This window comes from Neofelis nebulosa, chromosome 1 (assembly GCF_028018385.1).
Source record: "Neofelis nebulosa isolate mNeoNeb1 chromosome 1, mNeoNeb1.pri, whole genome shotgun sequence".
Lineage (NCBI taxonomy): Eukaryota > Metazoa > Chordata > Mammalia > Carnivora > Felidae > Neofelis > Neofelis nebulosa.
The window spans coordinates 237969654-237993569 of NC_080782.1; the positions used below are offsets into that span (position 1 = coordinate 237969654).

Sequence of the window (23916 nt, forward strand, 5' to 3'; positions counted from 1 at the left end):
TATGTGGTTCTGGTAGGGCTCCCAATCATACGATCTCTTTCACTTTCTTCAGTAGGGTGCAAATGTGACCGAGTTAGCTCAATCGGCTTCCCTCCCCAGGTCACGCGGTAAATGCGTGGCTGCCTTTACACGAAACCACAAAACTGTTTTCCAAAATGGTCATACCATTTACATTCCTCCCAGAAATGTGTAAGCCAGAGCCAGCTGCATAATTTGCTGGACCCAGTACAAATTAAAAACGTGTGGTTCACTGTTCAAAAAGCAGGAAATACAAAGCTCTTTTCTTCTGCGATCTCTCTCTTGACTTGTCACGGTGGTTTTTATTTGCTATTCATGCTCTTAATTATTAACATAAAGTTTACTGCTATTTCAACCTTATATTATGCAGCGCCAACGGGTTTAAGATATATATGGGAATTTCTCTTTGCATTGCAACGTTTGGACATTTCCAAAGCGTTTCTGGCTGGGAAGAGAATGCTCCCTCCTAGCTAGCCAATTTATACTCTTCCAGGATCCATCAACTGTAGACTGCACCCTGGGCCAGGCAGCTGTCATGTGATTTGGGACCCATTTGAATCTAAACTTCCACAAAAACAAAAACAAAACGGAAAACCCTGTCAAGAGTCCAGCTGCACACCGTTCTGGCAACTACAGCCAGTCTGGGTGCTTTCACTTGGTTACACTCCAGTAAACATTCGTTCCAACCAAATGTGGCAAACGCTGAGACCGACATCAACTCCAGTAAGTACCCGCTTGAGAAGAAACACCCCAGTCCCACATCCCTGGCCCAGGAGCTCACCGCTGGAGAACATGTCATCTCAAATGACATGGTATCTGACCAAGACTCACCACTGGAGAGGACTTCGCTCACTGTGGGAGAGATCCTTCACCCTGGATGCTAAGATCTCCACCCAAACAATGCCCATAGACCGCCTCTCCTAAGACACAAATAGGACGCAAGGCATTTCCGCTTTTCTTCTTTTGATATTAGGGATTCTCTTACGTTTCTGGGCTCACTGTCCGCTTAGCCCGTGATCCTGGTATATTCCCTGCTCTCTGCTCAAATGCGCCTCCCTATATTCCTGTGCCTGAAGAGAAATCTGGTAGAAATTACTAGTATCTGGGCCATTCTAAAAATTAATGGAGATTATTGTTTTCCCCGGGAGGCAACTGCTTCCTGTTAGTCAATACTTCAACACCCCTGTCCCCACTGCCTTCTCCGACTCCCCACCTCCGGCTTCCTACCACAATCTCCCACTTTGCATCTCAGACCATGACCACCAAACCACTATTTCCCCTTGGTTACACACAGAACCACTAGTTTTTATATATACTTCAATAATTTCATTCCATGCCCTCCAACAATATAACTGCCAGACCTGCCACCTTGATCTGAACATCTTTCTGACAAACTATACAATTTTCCCAGGATATTGTTTGAAAAACCCCAAATTTCAGATCTGTCTTTCTTGGCTAATGCCGTGTGAATGGGAATGCAGTTATGGGCCAGCCTCTGGAGACTGGTATTCCACTTCCGTTCCTCCTCTCTACTCTTGTAATTTTTTCTATGCTGTTTAGGGCAACTTATACCCTACTCTAAAAATCTCCACTATTATCACCCCAAACTTCCCTTAATATGATATCAAAAAGGCAGTATTGTGTGTGTGTGTGTGTGTGTGTGTGTGTGCGTGCATGTGTGTGTGTTTCCCCCTGTAAAGTATGATATTTTGATCTTAAAAACCCTTTCCGACTGGGCAGAGAATGGCCTACTGGGCTAGGCAATTCTTAGAGATAGCCAGGAACACAGACTGAGCATGCCTCTGATATATACAAGCTGACCAATCCAGAGCTGTCTCCTCTATCTGGCCCATGCACGTCCAGCAGGCAATATTCCTCTGACTTAATCATGCCAGGTACCAGGCAACTAGGGATCACCCTTCAAGTCTAAAGCCCACGGAAATTATTCTGTAGTCTATCCTACATTGTTCTCTTGTCCTGTCTTGACTTCTCCAAGGAAACACCAATAAGGGTCATAGCCTAGGTACGTGGCTCCTGGTCCCACCCCCACCAACATTACAAGCACACATGCCCCCTGCTCTCCTGCCCTTCGCTCCTCTTTTCTGCCTCTTGTCCACCCTGGTGCCCTTCCCATTTAGCCTTGTGTGGCTCCCGTCTCTAGGACCTGTAAGCATAATTAACTCGGTTTTGTCCTGAGCCTCTCGTCTGGCTCCACTTACATCTGTACCTGACCGATTGTCTCATAAAAGAATACAAAACAGCAAGTTTTCGGTGCCGGTACAAGAGCTTTTGGCTTGCAGTGGACTCACTAAAATGACAGAGTTTGGATTTCATAGCTCACATGTTTATTTCGCTCTTCTGAAGACAGTTGAAACACTGCACGAAACTAGCTCAGCTGTTTCTGTTTCTCTTCTCCACACGTGCACTTTGTGGTAACTCTACCTTGGGCTTCCTGATGAGTAAGGAAGAGCTGAGAGGAAGAGGAACTATAGGTTGCCCGATCTTTTTTGTTCCTTTTATGGCTTACGTCTCCATTCATAGCATAAAGAGGTGGCTAACACAGTGGGTAACACAAGCGAAAAAGGAAATGGTAGAGTTCTTTGCGGTTTCGTGTTTCTTGGATCGCCACCTCTCTTCATTCAAAGCAAGTTCTGGTTCAAATGCAAAGTGTGGCCGGCCCCTTGAGGAGGACTGCCGGAGGTAGCAAATAAAAATACGAGATGAACGATTAAATCTAGGTGTCAGACAAACAGCAAATCATTTCTTTAGTACAAGTACATCCCAAATATTGCACGGGACAGACTGCATTTTATCCGGCAACTCTATTATATTCTATGGCTGTCGGTGCTTGCCCGACCCCCTTCCTCAGTCATAGATATAACATAATTACTTTTTTAAAAACTGTGGTAAAATACATGTAATCATCAACCATTTTTAAGTGTACATTCAGTGGCACTAAGTGCACTTAAACCATTGTGCAACCATCACCCACAGAACTCTTTTCATCTTGCAAAACTGAAACTCTATCCTTATTAAACACAAACTCTCCGTTTCCCCTCCCCCCAGCCCCCTGGGCAACCTCCATTCTGCTTTCTGTCTCTATGAATTTTTTTTTAACGTTCATTTATTTTTGAGAGAGAGGGAGACAGGGCATGAGCAGGGGAGGGACAGAGAGAGAGGGAGACACAGAATTGGAAGCAGGCTCCAGGCTCCAAGAGCCATCCACAAAGAGCCTGAGGTGGGGCTCGAACTCACAAACGGTGACCTGAGCTAAAGTCTGACACTTAACCAACTGAGCCACCCAGGCACCCCTCTGTCTCTGTGAATTTAGCTGTATTATGTACTTCAAATGAGGATCATACAGTATTTTTTTTATAGCATTTTAAAGTCCTTTTGCAACTGGCTATTTCACTTAGCATAATGTCTTCAAGATTCATCTATGTTGTACTGTCCGAATAATATCCCATTGTATATACATGCCACATTTTGCTTATCCCTTCATCCACTGATGCTTGAGTTTCTTCCATATTTTAGCTATCGCAAACACTGCTGCTATGAACATGGGGCTGCAAAGTCTCTGCTTTCATTTCATTCTGGGTATAAGCTCAGAAATGGGATTGTTGGATCATATGATAATCCTATTTTTAATTCTCTGAGGAACAACATGATTCTTTTTTATTTGCTTTGAGCCTTGCTGAACTCCCATGCATTGTGTCCATCAGAAGTCTGTGCTCATGGGACACTGCAAACACCAGGTGTGAAGGAAGCATCAAGGAACAAACAGGTGTATTAGGAGTATCTGCTCTGCTCACATGCATTTTTGCATTGTTTCATTGGACTTCACTTACAGAACACTCGCTCGAAGGTACAATTATTATCAAGAACTTCAGGACAGTGACAGCGGAGTGGAGCTCTTCAGGTGTGGAGCTCTTCTGAGCCTGGTGCCCGGGAAGCCAGCCTCGTATGAGAGTCTCAGTTGCTCCGCGTTCTCCCCAACCCACTGCTGTCAGGCTCTTTGATTTTAGCCAGTGGTGTGGATGTGAAATGGTACCTCAGGGTAGTTTTGATTTGAGTTTCCATGATGATTAATGATGTTGACGATCTTTTCCCGTACTTGTTGTCTCTTTATACATCTTCTTTAGTCCTATCTATCTATCTATCTATCTATAATTACCTATGTAATTATATATAATCTCCACTGCCCCCATTGGTTTATCTTGTTATTATTGAGTTGTAAGAGCTCTCCATGTATAATGAATATCAGTCATTTGTGATCCATATCTATCTATGTAAGTATATCTATGTACTTATCTATACTATATATGTATAGATATACATACACACTATATATAGATATATACACATTATAGATGTTTTCCCTTCCAAGTGTTTAACTTGCCTTTTCATTTTCTTAATGGCAGGTTGGGTTTTTTGTTGTTGTTTGTTTGTTTGTTTGTTTTTGAGCAGCAGGCAAAAGTTTATTAGAGCATAAGATTAGAGAGGAAGAATAGTAAGAAAACTCTTTTTACAGAGAGGGGACATTCGAAAGTGAGTGCCCCCTTAATGGCATCTTTGAAGGAGAATGTTTTTAGTTTTTTTTGTTTTTTTTTTTTAATTTTTTTTTAATCTTTATTTTTGAGAGAGAGAGAGAGAGACAGAGTGTGAGCGGGGGAGGGGGCAGAGAGAGAGAAGGAGACACAGAATCCGAAGCAGGCTCCAGGCTCTGAGCTGTCAGCACGGAGCCCGACACGGGGCTGGAACCCACGGACCGCGAGATCATGACCCGAGTCGAAGTCGGACGCTCAACCGACTGAGCCACCCAGGTGCCCCAAGAATGTTTTTAGTTTTGATGAAGTCCAAATTATCAGTGTTTGTCTTTTGTCATTCATGCTTTTTGTGTCTTCCCTAAGAGTCTTTGCCTAATGCAAGATCACAGATTTCTTTCCTCCTCCTCCTTCTGTAATTCATCTTCCTTCCCCCACCCCCTCCTCTTTCTTTGTCTTCTTTAGCTGTTATGTTTAAATCTGTGATCCATTTTTGGCTTGTTTTTTGGTGTGGTGGAAGGTAAGAATCCAGATTAATTTATTTTTGTTTGGTTTTGAATATGGATACTCACTTGTTCCAGTAGCATGTGTTGAAAAGACTATCCTCTCCACCGAGCTCTGTGGTGGGTGAACATCAGTTGAGTATGTGCATGTGGGGGTCTATTGCTAAGTTTCCTATTCTACTGCATTGTTCTATATAACTATTCTTATGACACTCCACACTCTGACTATTTTAGCTCCTCTGTGTCTTCCTATAAATTTTATAATCTGCTTGTTAATTTCTAAGTAAAAGAATGCTGGGGAGTGATGTTCCTGGCTGGCTCAGTCAGAAGAGCATCTGACACTTGATCTCCGGGTTGTGAGTTCAAGCCTTACGCTGGGTGTAGAGATTACTTAAATAAAAATTTAAAAACAACCCCCCCCCCCGCAAAAAAAACCCAAAACCATAAGAATGTTGGCATTTGGGTTGGGAATGCACCGAATCTATAGATCAATTTGGGGAGAAATTACATCTTAAATATTGAATCTTCCAAGCTATCAATATTGTACACATCTCCATATGTTTAGGTTTTCTTTAACTTTGGCAATGATCTGTATTTTTTTTTGGTGTATTTTGTATATCTTGTTAAATTTATGCCTACGTTTTCCAGGTTGTTTGAAGTTATTGTAAATGTTATTTTTGTACAATTTTTATTGCCAGCTCTTCATTACTAGCATATAGAAAGATAGTTGATTCCAGGGAGCCTGGGTGGCTCAGTTGGTTAAGTGTCCGGCTTCAGCTCAGGTCACGATCTCGCCATTCCCAAGTTTGAGCCCCGTGTCGGGCTCTGTTTTGACAGCTCAGAGCCTGGAGCCTGCTTCAGGTTCTGGGTCTTCCTCTCTCTCCGCCCTCCCCTCATTCATGCTCTCTCTCAAAAATAAACATTAAAAGAAAGAAATATAGTTGATTTTTGTATTTTGAACTTATATTCTCTGATTTTGCTAAACTCACTTATTCTAGTAGCTTTTCAAAAAGATTCTTAATTGTATTCTGTGTACCAATGATGTCATACGTAAATAAAGTTTTTCTTTTTGATATCTATGCCTTTTTTTTCTTGCCTTTTAACACTATCTAGGATCCCCACTACATTTCGTTGTCTGAAAATATTTTATTTCTCCTCTATTTCTGAAGTATGTGTTCTCTGTATATAACATTCTGGATTGATAACATTTCCCTTTCAGCACTTTAGAGATTCCCTGCCTTTGACTTCTGGTCCTACGTTGTTTCTGATGAGAAAAAAAAGGTATGTTTGTCATATCTTCTTTCTTTTGCTTCTTTCAACACATTTTCTCTATCTTTGATTGCCAGCAGTTTGACTACAATGTACCTAGGTAGTTTTGTTTGAATTTATTTTGTTTGGAGTTCAGTGAAATTCTTGGATCTATGAACTTTAATAAAATTTTGGAAAAATTTTATTATATCTTTAAATACTTTTTATGCCTCATTCTAATTCTCTTCTTCTTGTGGGTCTCCCATTATATGTATGTCAGTCTGTTTGGTGTCTTCCCCCACAGGATTCTGGGTTTACCTTCTCTGGATGTGACCTAAAAGAATAAATCATGTAACATGTCCAAGGAAAATTAGGTTCAAATAAATAATAAAGTCATCTTTAAAGAAATTACAAAAGATGGTCCCATATATGAATGTGTGTGTGTGTGTGTGTGTGTGTGTGTGTGTGTGTGTGTGTGTGTGTGAGGGGAGATGATGGGGGCTTGCCTAACACCCCACGATAGTATGGTGGTTAGGACTATTAGCTCTGGAGACAGACCTACGGTTTCAAATTCTGGTTCTGCAACTGATTAACTGTGTGACCTTGAGCAAGTTACTTAGCCTCTTGGTGCCTCAGTTTCTTCATCTGTAAAATGGGGATGATATTAGTACAGGCATATCTCAGAGGGAGATATTGTGGGTTCAGTTCCAGACCACTACAATAAAGCTAATTTTGCAATCAGAATAATATTGCAATGAGTCAAATGATTTTTTTGTTTGTTTCACGGTGCATTATGTCTAAAAAAATAATGTACATGCCTTAATTAAAAATACCTTATTGCTAGGGGCGCCTGGGTGGCTCAGTCGGTTAGGCGGCCGACTTCGGCTCAGGTCATGATCTCGCGGTCCGTGAGTTCGAGCCCCGCGTCGGGCTCTGTGCTGACAGCTCAGGGCCTGGAGCCTGCTTCATATTCTGTGTCTCCCTCTCTCTGATCCTCCCCTGTTCATGCTCTGTCTCTCCCTGTCTCAAAAATAAATAAACGTTAAAAAAAAATTAAAAAAAAATACCTTATTGCTAAAAAATGGTAACTATCATCTTTCAGTGGGTTGTAATCACTGATCACAGATTATTATAACAAACATAATTAATGAAAAAGTTTGAAATATTGCAAGAATTACCAAAATGGGACATAGAGACAAAACATGCAAATACTGCTGGAAAAAATGATGCTGACATACTTACTTGATGCAGGATTGCCACAAACCTTCAATTTATAGATGTAATATCTACAAAGTGCAATAAAAGGAGGTATGCCTGTACCTACTTTATAGAGTTGTAAGCAGGAAAAAATGGTATTTTTTTGTTTGAATTAGCATTTTTTTTAAATTAGTGAGGCTAAGCATCTTTTAATGTATTTATAGGTCATATTTTCTCCCTGTGAATTGCCTGCTTGTATTGTTACGCATTTGCATATATTCATTGAGTTTGTATTTATTGGGTTATAATATTTTTCTTATTACTTTAGATATATTATGAAGTTAAAATATTAAAATGTAATACTGCAAATATGTCCTACTGATATTATTACTTTGTTGATTATATGTGTTATAGATTCCTATTTCTGGATGCATTTTTTTCCCTAAAGAAATAAAATCTGACCGTATTTCTCTTTATAGCTGTCGGACTCGGGGCCTCCATTCCCAGCTGGCTATTGGCCAGAGGCCGCCCTCAGTCCCTTGCCACATGGCCTCCCCAACATGGCAACTTGTTTCATGAAAGCATGCAGTCTGAGAAGGTGAGAGAGTCGGCTAATAAGACAGAAGTCACATTATTATGTAACCTACTCATGGAGGCGACATCCCATCATCCTTGTCGCCTTCTATTGGTTAGAAGCAGACCCTAGGTCCAGCCCACGCTCAAGAGGAGGGGATTACAAAGGGCCCCGGTTACCAGGACGCAGTAGTGCCTGGGGGCCATTTTTGAGTTTACCTGCCTTATCGTCCTTGACTCCTCTTTTTCTTCGGACTGCACATCCGACCCATCAGCAAATCCTTTTGGCTCTGCCTTCCGTATATTCAGGAACAGCCTTTTCTCACTGCCTTCACTACTACCATCCTGGTCCCAGCCATTGCTCTCTTTTCAGCTGGAGGACTTCAATAGCCTCCTAACACGTCTCCCTGCCCCTGACTTTGCCTCCATTGACTCTGTTTTCAAAACAAAAAATAGATTCCATTAAAATTAAAATCAGACCGTGCTACTTCCTATCTGACTTGAAAAGGCCAAGGTTCTTATAATGGCTATCAACTTTCTATCTCTGGCTACCGCTCTGGCCTCATTTCCCATTATTCTCTCCTGTGCTCAGTCACATCAGCCACTCCTTGCTATTTCTGAAACAAGTGTACTCCCATTTTAGGGCTTTCTATTAAATGCTACCTCTGCCTGGAACGTCCCCCTTCCATTACTGCCTGGCAACTTTTTCACCTTACTTAAGTCTTTACCCAGATGTCATCTTTGTAGTGTTGTCGTCCCTAAGCATCCTATTTGAAATTGCAAACTCCCATTCTCTATTCCCATTGCTTGCTTTGTTTTTCTCTATAATACATATCCCTACTAAAGTGCTTACTGTCTGTCACTCTGCACTAGAATGTAGCCTCCATGAGAACTGAGATTCTTGTCCGACTTACTACCTCCTTGAACATGGTAATGTCTTAATGCATATTTATTTAGTGAATGGATGTATTTACATATTTAATCCATCTGGAATTAATTTTTATGAATGGTTGGAGATAAGAATATACCTTAACCATTTCCCCTGAACAGGGCCAATTATTTAACATAATGCATTTAATAATATACCCAATACACCACCTCCTCCCCCCTACTTGAAAGAGAGGTCTAAATAGAGCGTAATGTTCCACAGAACATTATATATTTCTCTACCAGCTTTTTAAAAAATTTTTATGTTTATTTATTTTTGAGAGTGAGAGAGACAGCACAAGTGGGGGAGGGACAGAGAGAGAGGGAGACACAGAATCCAAAGCAGGCTTCAGGCTTTGAGCTGTCAGCACAGAGCCCGATGCCGGACTTGGACCCACAGACCCCGAGATCATGACCTCAGCCAAAGTCAGATGCTTCACCGACTGAGCCACCCAGGTGCCCCGCTATCAGCTTTTTAATACTGTAGCTTTATGGCATACTTTAATGAAGCTTGGCCTCATGAACACTGGAGCTGGATAATGATTCTGTATTCTCAGAAAAGGAATTCGTAGATCTTCACTCCAGTTCTCTGACCTTTCATATGACCATATGAAAATCCTTTGGAGTTTTGGATTTTTCTGTTTCATACTAAATGAACAATGAATTAAAATGTTGGTGGTGATGATGATGATGATGATGATGATGAAGAACCCATGAATCCACCAGCCGTGACATCTTTTGGGTAAGAGAAGTAGTGAACAATGACAGATCAGATAAAATTAACAGTAGTAAACCATTTTTTACAGCCCTCACTTTCACTAGCATGATCTCCAGCTCTTCTCAAAGAAGGTTTTTGCTTCTTTCTATGAAACTCCTTGGAGTATCTCACATATGCTTGCAAACAAGTTTTCTCAGCTCCCACCCACTGTGTAAAGCTACAATGTCAGTAAGGATCTGACATTGTAGAGGTCATATCTTAGACCTGTCAACTTTGGAGCTGCCTCCAAGAAACAACTTTCTCTATGAGAGTACACTTTGACATTTGGAATATTTTCCGTGGTATTTGTAGACATTAAGTGAGCAGGGCTTGGTTCACTCAAATTGTCTCAATCATGTTACATCTTTAAACAGCCAAACCTCTGTACAAATAAGGAAAGAAACCGAGTCCTAGGTGGTTGCCCCAGCAAGATTACACTTGTCCCCACAGGAATGGGAACCACTGGTCGTTGCTACTCATTGTGCCCAAGTTCCCTGGCGTGATAGACGTAGTAACAGAAGGGAGTGATCAGAGTTTTCCAGAACTTTGCAGAGCACCAAGAAAGAATAAGACACCAATGTTATACTGCTATGACTGCTATGTCAGATGCTAGCCCTACACTACCTTTTTGTTCTCATTTTAGACCCTGCTCACTTATATTGGGATTTGGAATTTCAAGTGAGCATACCCCTTAGGGACCCAACAGAATTTAAAAACAGGAAACACTGAGAGCAAGATTATCATCACAGGATACAAAACAATGCCAGAAACACTTCCAGCAATCATTCAGAAGGTCTTCAGACCTATGACTGACGTTAATCTGTAGCCAAACAAAAGTCCAAATCCTTCTGAATCTTAAAGGCAAATATGCCTAAAATAAATATACAAACGTAAACAATCATTTGGCAACAAAGCATTCTAAGAAGAAAGCCAAACTGAAGGAGAGACTTCAAATGTTAATTACAAAATGCATCACTTTCCCAACAATGGAGAAGTTGTGTCATCAGATAACTCAGTCCAATGAACGTCTTTTTTTTAAGTTATTTATTTATTTATTTATTTTGAGAGAGAGAGAGAGAGAGAGAGAGAGAGAGAGAGAGAGAGAGAGAGAGAGAGAGAGCGCGCTGGGGAATGAGAGCCGGGGAGAGAGGCGCAGAGAGATGCGCAGAGAGAGAGAATCCCAAGCAGGCTCTGCACTGTTGGTGTTGAGCCCAATGTGGGGCTTGAACTCATGAACCTTGAGATCATGACCTGAGCAGAGATCAAGAGTTGTGTGCTCAACCGACTGAGCCACCCCAGTGTCCCACCTTCATGTTATTTCTGAAGAGACCATCTGTTGGCTCGAGTTAACCTTCCTTTTGGGCATTACAGAGTCAGAATTCCCCATTCCAATGTGCCACTGATTATGTGAGAAAATATCTTTGGACTGGGGAGTCCAACTTTCCAAGTGCCTTGCTTATCCTCTATGTCTGACTTTTGGTTCTTTCTTGCTTTACAGAATCTTTGCAGGTAGTATGAGGAGATGCCAGAGGTGTGCTATTCCTCTGCCACTGAATTCCTAGTCTTCTCTGTGCCTTTAAGAAGACTTCTATTTAACCACTAGAATAAAACATCCAGATTACACCCTATCTTCAGCCATATGCCCAGACTAAAAGGCTTATCTGCCCCAATTCTCCCTCTCATCTGGCTCCATGGTGTCAGTAGGAATCTACAGAATGTCCCCTGCCTAGTCTTTGCTTATTAAAATCTTGGAAGGTCATCTTGGAAGGCTCTACTTTTTTCCAGGAAGCCATCTTTGATTGCTCTAATTGAAACTGTTCTGCTTCACTTACAACTATTTCTCCCTCAGGGCTAGAGTGAGACCTTCAGAGGACTGTGTCTCTGTAAAGCTTTTGGTGTTCTTCCATTATTAAACATGTAAACAATTCTAAAATATAAAATACATGTATAAAGGTCTAACCAGTTTTACCTGCCCCACCATAATTGCTAGACAGTTTTTGTTGTTGTTGTTGTTGTTGTTGTTGGCTTAAAACAATAACCCTTTTATTTGCTTACAATTCCACATATAATGGTTTGGGCAGGGCTTGGCTGGGCAGTTTTTCCTGATCATCCATACAACATTGGCTGGGATCATTCATTCTACAGCATTCAGCTCGTGGCTGCACTGGGGTCGTATGTGCAACAAGGTTTCATGTCTGGCTCGTCAGCTTTCATCCATGTAGCCTCTCTTTTCACATAGCTAGTTTGGGCTTCCTTATGGCACAATGGTCTCTGGGTTGTCTTATGAGACAACTGGCTTTGAAGAGGGTGTGTTCGAAGTGATAAAGCCAGAAGTTGCAGGTCTCTGAAGGCCCAGCCTTGGAAGACACATAGCATGACTTCCACCTCATTCCATTGGTCAGAACAAGCCATAAGACCAGTCTAAATCAAAATGACTGGGAAGAGACTCTAGCTCTTGATGGGGTGGTTGCAGGTCACATTAGGAAAAGGGATGGGCGATGTCATTGGGGCCATCTTTGGAAGCACGATTAATCACAGTTATGGCTTGATGGATCAGGTGGTGACAGCCGATCTTTCCACCATGAAGTTCCCATCACACTTTCATCTAATGGTTTCCTTCATTGATGACCTGTGCTTGAGTGAGATCATTCATTACATGTAAAAAGCCGACATTCTAATTAAGTTTAATATTTTCCACATTTTGTGTAAAACATTTTCTTTAATCAACTAGGGCTGCTGCATTTGTACACAAAAACTAGAATAAATGTTTGATTCTTTTTTTTTTTTTAGTTGCCTGCTTTCAGACAAAGGACTTGATATCTCAGTACCTGGAATGGTTACTAACGCATTGTTTTGTATGGCTGTGGACATTGTTTTTTGTTGTTGTTTTTAGCCGCTTACTGTTAGGATCACTGAGAGTTTACATTTTTCATATTTCATGTTACTTAATTAGCCATATTAAAACTTTTTTTAATGAACACAATATTATTTATTTTTTTAAAAATTTTTATTTATTTATTTTTTAATTTACATCCAAGTTAGTTAGCATATAGTACAGTAATGATTTCAGGGGCAGATTCCAGTGATTCAGCCCCTATGTATAACACCCAGTGCTCATCTCAACAAGTGTCTTCCTTAATGCCCCTTACCCATTTAGCCCATCCCCCCACGCACAACCCCTCCGGCAATCCTCAGTTTGTTCTCTGTATTTAAGAGTCTCTTATGTTTTGCCCCCCTCCTTGTTTTTATATTCTTTTTGCTTCCCTTCCCTTATGTTCATCCGTTTTGCATCTTAGATTCTACATGAGTGACATTTGTCTTTCTCTAACAAATTTTGCTAATGGAAAATTACTCATTATTTTATATGATGACTAATTTTATATTAGAGGATGTTAATTAATATCCTCTAGTTCCATCCACATAGTTGCAAATGGTAAGATTTCATTCTTTTTGATTGCCGAGTAATACTTCATTATATATATGCCACATCTTCTTTATCCATTCATCTGTCGATGGACATTTGGGCTCTTTCCCTGTTTCGGCTGTTGTCGATAGTGCTGCTATCAACATTGGGGTGCATGTGACCCTATGAATCAGCGCACCTGTATCCCTTGGATAAATACCTAGTGGTGCAATCGCTGGGTCATAGGGTAGTCCTATTTTTAACTTTCTGAAGGACCTCCATGCTGTTTTCCAGGGTGGCTACACCAGTTTGCATTCCCACCAGCAGTGCAAAAGAGATCCTCTTTCTCCACATCCTTGCCAACATCTGTTGTTGCCGGAGTTGTTAATTTTAGCCATTCTGACTGGAATGAGGTGGTATCTCACTGTGGTTTTAATTTGTATTTCCCTGATGATGAATAATGTTGAGCATTTCTTCATGTGTCTGTTAGCCATCTGGACGTCTTCTTTGGAAAAGTGTCTATTCATGTCTTTTGCCCATTTCTTCATTGTATTATTTGTTTTTGGGGTGTTGAGCTTGAAAAGTTCTTTATAGATTTTGGATACCAACCCTTTATCTGATATGTCATTTGCAAATATCTTCTCCCATTCCATCGGTTGCTTTTTAGTTTTGCTGATTGTTTCTTTTGCTGTGCAGAAGCTTCTTATTTTGATGATGTCCCAAAGTTCATTTTTGCTTTTGTTTCCTTTGCCTCCAGAGACGTGTTGAGTAAGAAGTTGCTGTGGCCAAGGTCAAAGAGGTTTTTGCCAGCTTTCTCCCCTAGGATTTTGATAACTTCCTGTCTTACATTTAGGTCTTTCATCCATTTTGAGTTTATTTTTGTGTATGGTGTTAAGAAAGTGGTCCAGGTTCATTTTTATGCCTGTCACTGTCCAGTTTTCCCAGCACCATTTGCTGAAGAGACTGTTTTTATTCCATTGGGTATTCTTTCCTACTCTTTGTCAAAGATTAGTTGATCATACATTTGTGGGTCTATTTCTGAGTTCTCTATTCTGTTTCATTGATCTGCCTGTCTGTTTTTGTGCCAGTTCCATACTGTCTTGATGATTACAGCTTTGTAATAGAGCTTGAAGTCTGGGATTGTGATGCCTCCTGCTTTGGTTTTCTTTTTCAGGATTGCTTTGGCTATTTGGGGTCTTCTCTAGTTTTGTACAAATTTTAGGATTGTTCTAGCTCTGTGAAGAATGCTGGTGATATTTTGATAGGGATTGTATTGATATGTAGATTGCTTTGAGCGGTATTGGCATTTTAACAATATTTGTTATTCCAATCCATCAGCATGGAATATTTTCCTTTTTGTGTGGTGTCTTCAATTTCTTTCATAAGCTTTCTATAGTTTTCAGTGTATAGATTTTTCACCTCTTTGGTTAGGTTTATTCCTAGGTATTTTATGTTTTTTGGTGCAATTGTAAATGGGGTCAATTCCTTGATTCTCTGTTGCTTCATTGTTGGTGTATAGGAATGCAACCTATTTCTGTGCATTGATTTTATATCCTGTGACTTTGCTGAATTCATGAATCAGTTCTAGCAGTTTTTTTGGTGGAATCTTTTGGGTTTTCCATATAGAGTATCAGGTCGGCTAAACAGATGATGTTTTTTAATATATATCAAATTCTTTCAAAAATTATTTTGATACCCTTGGGTGGTATTCAAGGTGATGCTAAGGTTGTCTATTGGATTATCCATCTGTTTACTAGAAGAAATGCATTATGTGATTGGAGACTTTGGCTGGCTGATTAATCACTGTGGGTGCCTAGAATAGCACCCACATACAATGGGTATTCGATTTGTTCAACTAATGAATAAAAGGCAAAACTTCTGGCTGTCTTCTGTTATTTTAAGAACTTCATATGGTGGATTGTATAAGTGGGGATACTGGTTTAGGTTTTCTCCTGTGCTTCTTAAGACAACTATGCATGGGAACTACAAGCACTGAACATAAGAATATTCTGACATTTAGGGTTGGTCGACATTATTACCCTTTGCAGCCTGGTGAAGTAATAACCTACCCATCTGTGGAAGTATTCAGATTAGAGGAGCATCCATCAGGGAATTCCTTCTTATAGAAAAGAATTAGAAGTGATGACTGTGGTAAGTAGAATAATGACCCCCAACAATGTCTATGTCCTAATTCATAGAACCTTTGAGTGTTATCTTACATGGCAGAAGGCATTTTATACATGTGAAGAAGGTAAGGACCTTAAAATGGGGAGATTATTCTGAATTATAGAGGGAACAATCTAATGACATGTCCTTAAAACCAGACAATGTTTCCTGGCTGACGTCACAGTCAAAGGATGATGTGAATAACAGGCAGAGAGGCACAACATTCCTGGCTTTGAAGAAAGAGGAAGGGGGCTATAAAGCAAGGAATACCTTCTAAAAGGTAGAAGAGGCAAGAAAAGAGCACTCTGCCTCCATACATAGCCTCCAAAAAGGAAGGCATCCCTGCTATCACTTTGACATTTATGACTCGTGTTGAGTTTTTGACTTCTGTTGGAATTCTAATGTACAGAACTGGAAAATAATAAATTTGTGTGTTTTAATCCATTAAATTTGTTGGAAAACTAATACAACAACCTTTAAGGTTATTTTCTAGATCTAAGGTTATGCTAAATTGTTGGAGGAGGGACTGGATTAGAACCAGGAAAACAATTCCAAAGATGAGGGTTATTAAACACGGAGGTGGTTTATGGAGTAGACTGTGAAATCCCTATCTCCAGTGAGTTGAAAGATCAGAATGGGTCAACATGATCTGTCGAGAACTCAGCCTAAATTTCCATTACCCAAGAGTTCTGGGGGATAGGCTAGGTGAATTCCTATTCCCTGCAGCCTATAAAAGGGCCCAGAAGTGGAAAGAGGCAGGGTTTCTATAAGATTGGGGCAACTGCATTCATTCGTCCATCCATCCATCCATCCATCCATTCATTCAAATTGCCTTTAAATGGAATTTCCCTTCTGCATACTTTGGATTTTAGGTGAAAATGTCCAAACTGAAGCAATTAAAAATCTCTTTCCTATTTGGAATGAAATGTAAAATTTCACATGAACATATACATAAATAACACAGTGATTGATTTTATGCCTAAATGAGCCTGCCATTTGAGTGACTGAGCAAAGCTGTTCATTTGCATCCAAGGGTCTGTTACAATAGGAACCATTTTGATTATATCTTAAATTTAAGAAAACTCCCTCTTACCTCAGGGGAGTGCAAGCCTTTGTCTGCAAATCAGTTTTCACACAACCAGAACCCTCTTCAGGAATCTGTTCTGACTTGCCAACTAAGGCCCCCACAGAGAGGGAGAGAATAGCTACAGATTTCACTTAAAACTTGCCCACGTCTACACTTTTGTGTGTCACTGGCCTCTAGCTTCAAGGAAGTCATTGAATGTGCCTAAGCAGTGCCTGTAAGGTCCTGCTCTTCTTCTTCTTCTTCTTCTTCTTCTTCTTCTTCTTCTTCTTCTTCTTCTTCTTCTTTTTGGTTACATTTGTTTTGGAAAGTGAAATGTAAATTCAGCTGGACTGCTGATAATTCCAGGAGGAGCTGGTACTCAATCATATATGATGTGAGGGTTCTCTCTGAAATGATCAGTAGCATTTTGACTAGACTCATTGTCTCAAGAGTCAGCCTCTCTTCCCATGTGGCACAGTTACATTGTCTATGTCTGTTTGAGGGGAGGTGGAGAGGGAGTGGAGGGAGTGGGTAGCTCCCTCCTTTGCACCATTAGCATTTCTCACCTGTCCTTGCGTACCAGTTGAGTGGTATAGAATCTAGCTTTGCATCAATGAGGCCACTTCACCTTGGAGCTGCTGCACCTATGCTTGAAAATCTGTCGGCCAGGAGCCATCATTAGGATGAGCTGGAGGGTGGTCTTCAAACGAACAGTTACCCTCCCTAGAATTCCTGGACCTTGCACGTTAACCCCATTTCATCCAGAGGAAACTGAAGATCAGAGAACTATAGAGTCTTGTTTTAGGTCACCTTCTGACTTCTGGTCGTGTCCTTTATGCTTCGGAGCACTGTGATCCAACCTGGTTTCAAATAGGGCTGAGGCTAAACATCGCAGAAAGAGATCTAGTATCTTGGTTGAGAGTACAACCTCTGGAATCCAGGAATACTGGGTGTGAATCCTGTCACCTACTGGCAATGTGTCTTTTGGTAGGCAACTAAACCATGAATTTCCCCGCCAGGTCAGAATTTGGTCTAATCCCTGGTAACCCCAAGAAGGACTGGGGTAATTTTTATTTTGTAACCAGCCGATTCGATGGGAGCAGGAAACGGTGACTGGCTGTGGTTCCGAGGAGTCAGAAATTAACTGAGATCCAGAATATTAAGAGGCTCGATATTTCTTGTTCACCAGACAGAGTTCGCGGCCTGACATTCCTACCAGCTACACCGGACACCCCAAGAACTCTCATACTCCACTATCCCCGAGACTATTAGACCCGTATGACCACCAAACAACCACCTTTTGTGAGCCGGCTCAAGTTTTGAGATCTTTTTTTCCGTCGTGTTGTTTCTTGCCAGGTTTCCAGTCCGAAGGCTGGGATCCCCCGCGTTGCAGCCAGGGCCAGAGGTGCCCATGGTGCAGCACAAGCTGTCCTCAGGCCCGTGGCTCGGCGGGCTGCAGACACAGCACGCACCCCGAACCCCAGACCGGGCGAAGCTCTGGAGAAGTCGCCGGCGCGAAGGTCCGGTCGGCGGTGGGCGGATGAGAAAAAAAGGCGCGGGGGACAGAAACCTGACGCTTCCGCCCTCTTCTGCGGTTTGCAAGCGGTGATCCGAGGACGGAGCGTCAGCACACCCAGAGCGCGGCTCACATTTGGGAGCATAGGGCTAAGACACGCGCGACAGTCGGTGTCGCCCGGCCGAGCGGACAACGGCGGCCCAGGAGGCCCACCTCCAAAGCTCCGGCAGTTCAGGGTCTAGCCCTTGACGGGTGTGCGCGTGCGCGCGCGCGCCTTTGCGTGAGCGTGTGCGCGTGCGCGCGCGCGGCCTTCTAGCCGAGGCTCAAAGGCCGCCGAGCCGCGGGTGCGTCGGTGGCGGGCGCGGCCCCGAGTCCGGCTGGAGCGCGCGCTGGGCGCAGTCCCCCGAGCCGGCCGTGTGGTGCGACGCCAGGTTGCGGACCCGGCCGCCCGCGACATCCCTGTCCAGCACTTCGTCCGAACTAGCGCACCGGGGCCCCCTGCGAGCCCTCTGCAGAGAAACGCGGGCGCGAGAGAGGTAGTGGCTGGGCGCTCTGGGGACACGGCAGCGCCGGCTGGGTCACTTCAAGTCCGGTGACTGGCTGACGACCTGGCCTCCTGGCACCCACTTCATCTGTGAGCGGGGCGAGTGCCAGCACTTCTCTCACGGGGTTGTTTGTGGCCGGGGCTGGGGGAAGAGCGAGAAGCAGAGAGGATGGCTTTCCGCATCACCGGCCACTGGGAAAAGCGAGCCCTGCGTTCGTTCCGTGGCAGCTTGTGTTGTCGGTGCTTGTGTTCCCGCTTTATCTCCCTATTTGGAGGGTCAGCTTCTGGAAGGCTGTACAGGGGACAGCTTTACTTTCCCAGAGGCCCTTTACGAGATTTGCTCTGCTTTTGTTGTTGTTGTTTTTTCTTTTTTAAGCTACGCATTGCAAAAGCATTTCTTCTTAAGGCTGTATATTCCCTATAATGTATTATTTCCACTAATTACCGTGCTAGAGGAAACGAAGGCAGTCAATGGTGTATGTACGAGAAGACTCATCGGGCAAGTATTAAATGGTTGCACAGGGGCAACTCACCAGACACCCAGCACTCTTGCATGAAGAACCGTAGGAGCAAAAGTTCAACTCTTTTAGGGATCATGGTTGAGTCTTCAGGTGTTTCCGGTTAAATCTTGGGAAAGAATGTAGATTTGTGATTAGGCGGGCCCATTTTACATCTTAGAAGCAAGACTGATGGATTACTTAGATGCTGCGTTTTGGGAAGTACAAGCCCATTGTGGTAGGCTGAAAAATGCACCCCACTCCCTAAGATAGCCACATCCTAATGCCTGGAACCTGTGAATGTTAGTTACCTCATTTAGAAAAGAGTTTGCAGCTGTGATTAAAAAAACAAAAAGGCTCTTGAGATGGGAGAGGTTGTCCTGGATCAGATGCGTGGGTCCTAAATACAATCACAGGTGTCCTTTAAGAGGGAGGCAGAGGGAGATTGGACACAGGAAAAAGAGAAGAAGGCCATGTGAAGACAAAAGCAGAGATTGGAGTGGTATGGCCACAAGCCAAGGAGTGTTGGCAATCAGAAGCTGGAAGGGACAAGGACCAGATTCTTCCTTAGAGCCTCCAGAGGGAGCAAGGTGCTGTGTGGACACCTTGATTTTTGGGTCACTACAACTAATTTTGGATTTCTGGCCTCGAGAGCTGTGGGAGAATACATTTCTGGTGTTTTAAGCTACCAGGTTCGTGATAATTTGTTACTGCAGCCACAGGAAACTGATACTTAGCATTGATTCAGAGAACTGATAAATCTCTGAATCCATACAACCTGGAGTTCATGGATACTGGTTTTGTCCTATTTTCCCTCTGTGTAATTCTCGACTTTGTGTTTGATGATACAGAGAATGAGTTAGTGACCTTGAGTAGGGTGGCTCCAGCCTATCTATCCAGGTTTTGCCGGGAACCAAAATCAGTTGGGTGTTGTTTGTCAGGGATCGGGATATAAACAGATAATGTGCCTATCAAGGTCACAAGGTCAACATTAGCCTATCAGTGTCAGTGTTGGCTCCAGAATGTTAAAGTTAACTGCTCGCTCTGGCTCTCCATGCACTGTGAGAATTGGATAAGCTTCATAATCTGTGTGTGGTTATAAGGCGGGCCAAGTGAAAAGAAAAGGAAAAAAACTTGGCTGTATATGTTTAGCATCGTGAGCAAATTTGTGTTGTACTGGGTTTAGAAATCATAACGTATAAAAAACCCCATGAAGGTCAAGACTGATTCAGGAGCCTGGCTCCAATTCTAGCGCTCCCTTTTTAGGCAATTTACTTAACCTTTCTGGAGAAATGAAATGAGATGTAATAACAATAAATATTATTTAATCAATGTATATGCATCAGAAACTGGGCTGAATGCTATACATATTCAATCTTAATATTTGTAACAACCCATAGCAATAGCTTATCTTCAGCATATAGATGAGGAAATTGGGTTTCAGAAAAAAATTAAGAAAACTTGCCCAAAGCTGCAAAATCAGTGGCTGGGCTGGGATTTGGACTCAGGGATGTGTTATTTCCAAGTACATACTGTTAATCACCATTGAGTAGTTCTTACATGTAGTCAGTGGAAAGGTGCATCATTATGCATCATAGAGTCTTTATTGATGTCATTATGATTTTAATTTCAGACCATCAAATGTCAACACAATCTCTAGATTCTTCTTCCTAGATTCAGTGTTGGAGGTCCTTGCTCTGGCCCCAGTAAACCAGTGAGGAGGATTTCTGGGGGTAAGGGCTTTGATAATGTATTTATTTTGGGAAAACCAGCTCAGATCCTACTCTATCAATAAAGATTTCTCTACCCACTACTTACAGTGGTGAACTGTCGAGACCTAAAGATTGCTATAGCCACAGGTTTGGATACCAAGGACGTTTCATTCACTAATGATTATCCTAAACAGTTTATAATTTCTTATTTATTTTCTCATTTAACTCAAGTTACCCAGGAGTGCATTTTTAAAGTTTCTGAACATTTGAATTTAATTTTTTTAACATGTTTATTTATATTTGAGAGAGAGACAGACAGAGTGTGAGTGGCGGAGGGACAGAGAGAGACGGAGATGCAGAATCCGAAGCAGGCTCCAAGCTCTGAGCCGTCAGCACAGAGCCGGACGCGGGGCTCAAACCCATGAGCTGTGAGATCATGACCTGAGCTTAAGTTGAATGCTCAACCGACTGAGCCACCCAGGCGCCCCTGAATTTATTTTAAGCTGAAAATCTTAACAGAGCTCCAAATGTGGATTTTTTTTTTCAAAGTATTTGCAGATTCAACTGCTGAACCATTGGGTAACACCTTGCAAAGCGTGAGTGAGGGATGGGGATAAGGAGACAGTGATGGAGTGAGGAACAGCTACTATAACAGTGTGTTTGTTCTCAGGGTCACTACTGTGGTCAGTGGGAACTCCATTCCACCGGGAATGTTCCGCATGTCTTCTTGAACTACTTGTTTGAAGGATAGAAGTCTGCTTTCTGCCAGTGGTAAAGGTTTGCCCGTAGAGGGGGCATGGTGACAGGGTCTGGGGAGCAGAGGAAACAGCAATTCTCCCATGTTTCTAGGTAGAGTTTGAACAGACCGGTGGCCTTCCACTTCAGCTTCTGAGAAGGCTCTGAGGCAGAACATACACAAGTACGTTCCCATTTTTAACAAGTGTTGAACACCTGCCAGTTTTCAGGCACACTGCCTGGCATTGGAGATAGAATGTTGAATTAGACACAGTTCTTGTCCTTGGTATCACATGCCACAGTTTATAGGCAAGGAGGTGAATTGAGTGTGTACGGACCCGAAAGTTGTTCAATGTGTAATCTAATTGGAACATGGAGGGTGAGAGGCAAGATCAGGTAAGTAACCAGGGGTCAGGTCATAGAACACTCTTTTTTAATTTTTTTTTTTTCAACGTTTATTTATTTATTTTTGGGACAGAGAGAGACAGAGCATGAACGGGGGAGGGACAGAGAGAGAGGGAGACACAGAATCGGAAACAGGCTCCAGGCTCCGAGCCATCAGCCCAGAGCCCGACGCGGGGCTCAAACTCACGGACCGCGAGATCGTGACCTGGCTGAAGTCGGACGCTTAACCGACTGCGCCACCCAGGCGCCCCAGAACACTCTTGTTAAGGAGCTTGGACTCCATTTTGAGGGCAGTAGTGTTTTTGTTGTTGTTGTTTGTTTGTTTTTTAACTTTTTTTAAACATTTATTTATTATTGAGAGACAGAGAGAGACAGAGAGAGACAGAGCATGAGCAGGGGAGGGACAGAGAGAGAGGGAGACACAGAATCGGAAGCAGGCTCCAGGCTCCGGGCTGTCAGCACAGAACCCGACACGGGGCTCGAACCCACAAACCGCAAGATCATGACCTGGGCCAAAGTCGGACGCTCAACCGGCTGAGCCGCCCAGGTGCCCCAAGGGCAGTAGTGTTTTTAAGCAGAGTAGCATCGTATTTGTATTTTGGAAAGAAAGAAGCATCGTAGTATAGAGCATAACTAGAGGTAGGAGGGTCTTGCAACAGTGCAGGAGAGGAACAGTGGCTTACAGTAGCCTTTTGGCAATGGCTAATGGGAAGGTATTTAAGAGGAAATTGTTTATAAGTTAGATGTGTGGAGAGTAAGAGAGTAAGCTGAAGGATGTTCGTTTTCTGGCAGCAGTGTAGATTGTAGAAACCATTTCTCGACTTAATAGAAAATGTAAGCTGGAAGAGATTTAGGGTGATTTGACTTTGGGCTTCTCTCATGGTTATGATGATGACCTGGGTGTTGAAGAATGGATGGGCTCTAGCAGTAGGAGGGCTTCAAATGAGAAAGAAAGGGAACCAGGACAGAGTTATGCTGACCATTGATATTTAGGAGATGGGCAGAGGAAGAGGATGCTGCCAAGAAGCGACATGGGTTCTAAGAAGGTTCTATCGGAGCTTCTGACAAGTAGGACATTGGTGATTTTTGCAAGCGGTTTCCGTGGAGTCATGGCAGACAAATTTCATTAAGTTGAATGGTTCATGGGAGTTGATGAAGTAAGGTTGGCCGGTATAGACATTGCTTCCAGGACGTTTGTCTTCATATCAGTTCCTTAGAGCTGTTGTGTCCTGAAGTTTTGTGTCAGTTTCTTGGAGCACAACAAACCAGATGGCTTCAAACAACAGAAATGTGTTCTCACAGCTCTGGAGGATGCAAGTCCGAGATCAAGGTGTCCATAGACCTGGGCTCCATCTGAGATTCTGAATAGAATCCTATCCTGCCTCTTCCTGGTTTCTGGCAGTGGCTGTCATTTCTTGGTGTTCCCTTGCTGGTAGATATGTCACTTCAGTCTTTCTGTCCATCATCACATGGCATTCTCTTTGTGTTTCTGACTTTATATGGCATTTCCCCTCTTTTTATTTATTTATTTATTTTTTTAATTTTTTTTTAACGTTTATTTATTTTTGAGACAGAGAGAGACAGAGCATGAATGGGGGAGGGTCAGAGAGAGAGGGAGACACAGAATCGGAGCAGGCTCCAGGCTCTGAGCTGTCAGCACAGAGCCCGACTCGGGGCTCGAACTCACGGACCGTGAGATCATGACCTGAGCCGAAGTCGGACGCTTAACCGACCGAGCCACCCAGGCGCCCCGGCATTTCCCCTCTTATATGGATACCAGTTCTGTTGGGTTAGGATCCACCTAATGACATCATCTTAACTTGATTACATCTGCAAAGACCCTATGTCCACATTAGGCCATGCTCTCAGATACCAGGCATAGGCCACCAACATATCTTTTTGAAGGACATAGTTCAATCCATAGCAGTCTTTAAAGGGGAGGCTGGAAAGAGCATGCTTAAAGTAAAAGTACAGACTAGAGAATACTAGGAAGTGAACTGAAGGCAAATTTCCCTACATAACAATGGCCAGTCCTCACCAGAAAGGTAGAACTTCAGTTCAGAGTTTACCAGCCTATTCGTCTGTCTTCATTCTCCTTCATTATT

At 42.6% G+C, this 23916-nt stretch overlaps 2 protein-coding genes across 5 annotated transcripts in view; both read left to right on the forward strand.

Moving 5' to 3' along the window:
- The window catches only part of RNF6 (ring finger protein 6), a 34967-nt gene extending 23464 nt beyond the window's left edge, over positions 1-11503 (forward strand). The window contains exons 6-7 of the mRNA XM_058689415.1: positions 7990-8108; positions 11266-11503. Coding sequence (XP_058545398.1) covers positions 7990-8108; positions 11266-11329 — 183 coding nt within the window. The 3' untranslated portion in view covers positions 11330-11503. The remainder of the gene's footprint in view (positions 1-7989; positions 8109-11265) is intronic.
- Positions 11504-18267: 6764 nt separating this feature from the next.
- Positions 18268-23916, forward strand: part of LOC131488074 (phospholipid-transporting ATPase IB-like) — a 212987-nt gene continuing 207338 nt past the window's right edge. For 3 of the 4 annotated variants that reach the window (XM_058689430.1, XM_058689457.1, XM_058689465.1), the window contains exon 1: positions 18268-18454. The gene's annotated coding sequence lies outside the window, so the exon portion shown is untranslated. The remainder of the gene's footprint in view (positions 18455-23916) is intronic. The other variant, XM_058689475.1, reaches the window with a different exon arrangement.